Source organism: Fragaria vesca, linkage group LG6 (assembly GCF_000184155.1).
Source record: "Fragaria vesca subsp. vesca linkage group LG6, FraVesHawaii_1.0, whole genome shotgun sequence".
In the NCBI taxonomy this organism is placed as follows: Eukaryota; Viridiplantae; Streptophyta; class Magnoliopsida; order Rosales; family Rosaceae; genus Fragaria; species Fragaria vesca.
In genome coordinates this window covers 20,976,733-20,983,325 of record NC_020496.1, presented here as the reverse complement: position 1 = coordinate 20,983,325, position 6,593 = coordinate 20,976,733, and the positions used below count along the sequence as shown (strand labels likewise).

The following is a 6,593-nucleotide window of genomic DNA, read 5'->3' as shown; positions in this document are numbered from 1 at the left end:
ATAGGGCATCAACTAAATTTTAGGGAATTTTTATGATATGTTTTAAAACCCTCCTCCAAATGTACACCTACCCATTGATAAAGAAAAGAGTGCACAATGCATGTCTTAAAACTACTCTATAATGTACAAACAAAATCATGTACCAAATTATCGGTTACATATAAAACATCTCTATCTTGTAGGGAGTTGTAGCTAACCATTATCAATCATGGCCTTGCCAACTCAATATGAACTTTAAACCTAAATATAACGCACCTTCCTCATCTAACTACAATCCCTTTTTTATTGTGCTACCAATCCTACCATACCTGTGCTATAAAACTTGAAATTAGCATTTCCTCTAAATCAAATCCTCATTAACTAGTAGCTTCAATTTTGGAACACATTCAACCACCAAACTTAATCACAGCAATCACCAATTTAAACACTGAGACCTAATTTCTCTTCGAATTAAACCAATTCAGTACCAAAAACCAAAAAAGGTTATACCAAAATTAACCAAAAAAGGCAAAATAAACGCGGACCGCCAATAATTACTCGCGTCAAACCGTAACGCTGCCCTTGTCCCCTTGACGCTTCAAAATTTTTAAACGGAAGGACAGAGCGTAATTACTCGCCGTCACAAGTGCAGTCTCGGCATTAAAAAAAGGCGCAGTCTATCGCCACGTCAGCAAACTGCCAAACTGGCATTGGCTCCGATTTGGAAGGAGGGAGGTAGGGGACGCGCACGCGCGCGTGAGATGGTGATAATATAAAGCCACACTTCCCCTGTTCCCAATTGCTCTTCATCTTCAAGGCGTGCCTCTTCTGCTCTCAATTGCTCTCTCTTTCTCTCCATTCTCTGTCTACACTAGACAAAACCATCGATTGCTTTTTCTCTCTTTCACCCAGAAACTTGTTCCTTTGTTTTCTCACTCTGTGCAGCTTTTGAACCTCTCACTCTTGTTCCTTGTTTCATTTTGTCACTCTCATCGATAACAATGTCAAAGTGGGATAGCCCTTCTTTCTCTTCTAGTCTTTTGGATAAAATTTACCACTCAATTGACGACGGCGAGAGGCGAGGTGAGGACGTGAAGTTTTACGGCGAGACGAAGACGACGGCATTGCCGAAGAGAAACAGCAAAAGCGGGAGAAATATTGCTGTGGAGGAGGAGATGGCGGCGATTCGCAGAGCTTGTTTGATTGAGAAATGGATTGAGAAGAAGGCAAAGGAGAAGGCCGAGGCAGAACGGAGGAGCAGGAAATTGGAGAGGGATCATGATGACAGTGTGTTTTTCAGTTCAAATTCATGCTCTTCCGAGTCGAGTTCCGGCGGATTCTCCTCGTCGGACGCTGAGTCCATGTATGGCTCTCGCCCGCAGAGGGCGTCTTGTTTTGTTCCTTCTCTGTGGCCGAAGCCGATTCGGACTCGACCGGTGAAAACAGAGGAGAAGAAAACAGAGAAGAAACAGAGTGCTCTGTCTCGTCAACAGAGAGATTTTTGCTTGCTTGATGATTATACTCAGAGTCGGATCACAGATCGTACTATGAAGTTGGAAGAAGCTACGATCAAGTCCAAATCAAGGGCATTGAAGCTCTACGACAATCTAAAGAAGGTGAAGCAGCCAATCTCTCCTGGCGGTCGCGTTGCGAGTTTTCTCAATTCTCTCTTCACAACAGGGCAAGTCAAGAAGAGCAAGGGCTCATCATCAGTTTCAGGGTATGAAGAAACAGAGAGGAGAATATATTCACTGCAGGGCCCAACGTGTTCTTCTGCTTCATCATTTTCAAGGTCATGTCTAAGCAAAAACTCACCCAGCACAAGAGAAAAGTTGCGCAATGGGGTTAAGAAATCGGTCCAATTCTACCCGGTAAGTGTTGTAGTTGGCGAGGATCGTCAACCGCATAGCCAAAAGTGCGTGTACGAAGAACAAGACGCACATCTTATGCCTGTAACTGTGCCGACGGCATGGAAAATCGGTCGATCTCGGTCGAGAAGAACAGAGGAAGAGATCGTCAAGCTTCGAGTATTGGAGAAAAGCAGGCAAGCAGAAGAAGCAGCCCGGGAGTTTCTGAAAGACCACCGTCGCAACCAAGCTAAGAATGAGTCTTTATTCAGTAGAGACTATAACAACCATGATGATGATATGGATGATGATGATGCTAGTTGTTCGAGTTCGGATCTTTTCGAGCTCGATCACCTTGCGGTGGCCGGAAAAGAAAGGTATCTGGAAGAGCTTCCGGTGTACGAAACCACTCGTGTCAAATGTACGAATCGTGCTATTTTCTAGTGCTTTGAGGATCAACATTGTAGTTTTTTTGTTTACAACATACACATAGTACAGAACAATGTTGTTTGTTTAGCTTTGAGTTTTCTCTTTGTTTTACTGATTAAGGAGTTGATGATAGACATTCCTTCTTGTGTCACCCATTTTGAATTCTAGCTTTGGATGATTCAGAAAATCATTAGCTGTTATTGTTCTCGTAGTTGATGCCGGGAAGAAGATAGTGTCATTTTGGGGATGTGAAAAAAGGGATAAAAATAAAGTGGTTTCAAACACAGAGTTTGATCTTCTTTTCTTTCTGAATGGGGATGCGTTTTGATTGTTGATCATGATCAAAGACTGAGAATGACACACTGACAGAGAAGTTTGATAGGAACGGTAAAAAGAAAGAAAAAGAGAGAAGGGAAATGAAAGAGGAAAAGATTCGAAGATCGTAATGGCAAGCAAGCAAAGAAAGAACATGAAATGGAGAGGAAGGGTGTGATGGCAAAGGCAAAGGCAGATCTTCGCCCATGGGAATAGAGAAAGGGCAAGTCCAATAAAGCATTTGGCTTTCTTTTCTTTTCTTTTCTGTTATGTTCTCTTCTTTCTTTCTCTGGAACGGGAATTGGGATTTTGTAATTTCGTATTGGCATTTTGGCCCCTCGTTACTTGGATGTTGCGTTAGCATATCCCTATTCCCATCCCAACAACCAATAAAACATAAAGACATAGTCAAATACACTAGTATAGTGGTATGGTATGCTTTGGTCTCGGGTACAAGTCTAGCTTCATGTGATTCCCTATATGAAATATCTATTATTTTGAGATTTTTCTCCATACATCAAATACAGATTGCTATTTAAGACTGAATCAGAGAGATTGTGAGTCTCGGAACGATAATAAAAATAACAAATCAAACCTAAACTAAAAAAAAAAGAAAAACGCACAACGTATTAGTTGCGTAAAGAAAAACCTTATTGCGTAAGATCTTTCTAAATAGTGAATTTAAAACGATTTGTAGAGACTTCTCCAAATCCAACCGATGTAGCTTTACATATAGGAGCAAGTCAGGTTTATGCTTAGTATCCTATTTTATATGTCTTTTTATTACATGTAATTGATATATGTGTGAATTGAAATGCTTTGAAGAGGTATATATAGAACAGATTACTCGTAACGTTATTCTATATTTTTGTTGTGGAGCCTTAGAAAGTCGACGTGTTACCAAATTGTATATTGCATTAAGAATGGAGACATGGGTAAAGTTGTGGTTACAAGCTAGCTAGAAACGAATCTCACATGATGATTGCTGAAGCGACTAAATTAACAAGTAAGAACACGACCGAACTTAAACAAAATTAGAGCATCAAGATTGGAATCAAATCCCTAAGAGCATGCAAGATGGTGGGTTATTCATTGTTAGTAGACCTAATAATAATTCATAACATAGCTAGCTATTTATATTAAGATTAATTAGTACGTGATGAGCATGCAGATCGAAGCTGCATTGGCATTGGGTCTCAAATTCGCATTCTGAAAATGCAGAGAAATGGTTGATATTGAGGTCCACTTAAAGAAGAAGAAGAAGAAGAATCTCTTTCTAACTAGCTAGTCAAAATAAGCATCATCATCTATGATTAATTAACAACTAAAAAACAAGCCTCAAACTCAATTCAACCCAACTCCTCAATTCATTTGATTTACGCGGCTGTGGATTTGTAATTTATTCAACAAAGTTAGTTAAACAACTACCAAAGTACCAATTCTTAGGTTTCTTAATTTTCGATCTTGAGTCGGGCAGTTAAATCGTTCAAAAGAGAAATGTTACCGTTCATTTTTTTTTTATATTAGATTACAACTATGTGAGTTGACCTCACAACCTCGTACTTATTAAGGAGAGACTATGCCGCTAGACCAAATAGTACTGGGCTGATACCGTTCATTTGGAATGATACGTGTGTTCAAATTAAATATATATATATATATATATATATTTTTTTTCTGAAACACAATTAAGAATACTTTTAGTAATTAAGATATTTGTGGTATGCAATTGTGGATATTGGAGTGGTCCGTCGGTTTGACAACATATAATCAATATATCCTCTTAGGGACTTAGGGTTGCAATTTATCAAGAAAATAACAAGATCAATCAAGTATAGTTTGAGTTAATTAGAAGCATTCCCCTCTTATTTTGGCCTTGATTTATTTGAGATAGCTAGATTAATCTATAGAGTAGTGGGTGAGAGTGGGGGAAATTGCATTGCCAGCAATGATGAGAAGAATAATGTTTGTGGATGGTAGAGGGAAATTGATTGAATTGAATTGAGAAAAGAACACTGCCTAGGTTAGATAGCTGATATTCATTGGACCTAAATGTTTTTCAGGACCATATCTCCTAATGTCTTACGCTTGTAGGGCTGTGTACCAATTCCATAATCATATCCATTATATTCCCTTCATGGCTTCAACCCAGATGCCTTTATTTTTTTTTTTGGCTTTGATTCTTTGTTTGGAAGCTAGGTAAGTAACCTGCACAATTAGCATTCATGGAGGTTAAATGGGAGAAAATGCGAGCTGTTGTGTTCTTCCAGTACATTCATAATTTCTTCTCCTACAGAAAAAGAATCTAACTCACCTGGGTACATAGTTAAATTTAGAAATATAAACTTTGGCTGTTACAAGTAAATTACTGTACGTATCTGTTTTCTCCATACCAGACTCCAACAAAACCCAGTACGTAATTGAAGTAGTGAATAATGGAAGTACAGGGATCTAGCTAGCTTCACCTTCCATATTATTCATCATTACAATGCCCGCAGCCTCAAGAAAACTCAGTTAGTTCTTCTTTTTGGGTAAATAAAAAAAAAAAAGAAGAAGAAGAACTAACTGAGTTTTCTGGGCCAGATAATAATAAAGAAAACCTCAACCAATTTCCTTACCAAATACAATTTAATTATATTTCTTGTTGGTAAGGAAAGCAACAAGATCACCTACCAGAATGCATGTGAGAACCTAGTTTAATAACAAAAATTCTTCATACCAGATTCATCGTTCACTGATGTTTATATATAATATATCTATAAATACACCAACCTAATTCTTTTCTGTACGTATTATTCAAGATATATACGAATAAGTATTTAAGAAAACTGCGTGGAAAGTGATCGGGGAAAAAGGGGAGGAGAATCAGGTTGAACACAGCTGCTGCTGCTGCTCCCTGAGGTTGAGCTCAATAAGAGTTGAATAATCCACTCACTCACAGAGAGTCACAGTCCACAGGGATCGAGTGGCTAGCCAGCTAGGGTTTGCTTCCTTCCACTTTTAGTCGGATAGAGTTGGTCTACTAAGAGAAAGACAGAGAGAGAAAGAACAAAGAGACGAAGTCACAAAGCATCTAAGTCTTTGATTTGTCGATCCCGAGGTGATTTTCCCCACCGGATTGATTAGCAGCAGTTCCTTTCTTGTACAAAAGTGAGCTGTGACTGTGAGAGGTCTAAATCTCTCAGGACCATATTTTGTTGCATCGATCGCGTACTTCACATTTATGAAGTTTTATGAAATTTCCAACAGGTGATCATTCTAAGCTGTGCTACAGATACACACACATTGATACAGGATATGAATCAACCGCGCGTGTTAGTTTTCTACTAGCCTTCTAGTACTTAAACTTGATCAACGCTAGTGATCCATGTTGTCCAAAATTAATTACCTTCGAAGGAATTCCCACATAGTCCTATCAACTATATATAGGCTCCCAAAGCTCGATCATAAGGACTAAATGTGCGCATTTCTAGTGAAGGTTATACCGTTATAAAGATTAGGGCGTTTGTGCATGAAAACTAGGTATGAAATTATAATGTAAAATGTCTTATGACCATGATATAGTCAATGAAATTCCCTATCACTACAAAAAAAAAAAAAAAAAAATTAATAGCTACACACATATTATGGCAGCTCCGAATCTAACCTCAAGAGTGCAACCAAATAGCTCATGAGCTAGTTAGATTTATTATAAAAGAAAATGTAGATCTTTATACACTACTCCACGAGTCAGAATAACAATTATAAGTAAGAATTATTTATCTTGAAATGGTTTCCTTTTGACGATGGAAGATTTGTTTGTAGCAATTCACAAAAGCTAGCTAGGTCTTTCTCTTGGATTACTTCTCTCGAGCTGGACCTGATTGAATCTTTCTTTTCTGGAATTAAACTTTTCCTTTTGTTTCTTACGCATGTTGATTATAGTGTTTTTGACCACACCTAACCTCATTGTATTTTTTTTTTTCCTTTTGCAAATGATGGTCCAGTTTTAACCCTTATGCCTTCCTTTTTAGTAAACATCGC

General features: G+C 38.2%; 1 protein-coding gene across 1 annotated transcript; it reads left to right on the top strand.

Annotated features, from left to right (window-relative positions):
- Positions 1 to 826: 826 nt before the first annotated feature.
- Positions 827 to 2,270, top strand: LOC101312951. Its single transcript, XM_004305571.1, has one exon. It carries the CDS (start codon positions 981 to 983, stop codon positions 2,268 to 2,270), a length of 1,290 nt encoding a protein of 429 aa, XP_004305619.1. The 5' UTR covers positions 827 to 980.
- Positions 2,271 to 6,593: the final 4,323 nt, after the last annotated feature.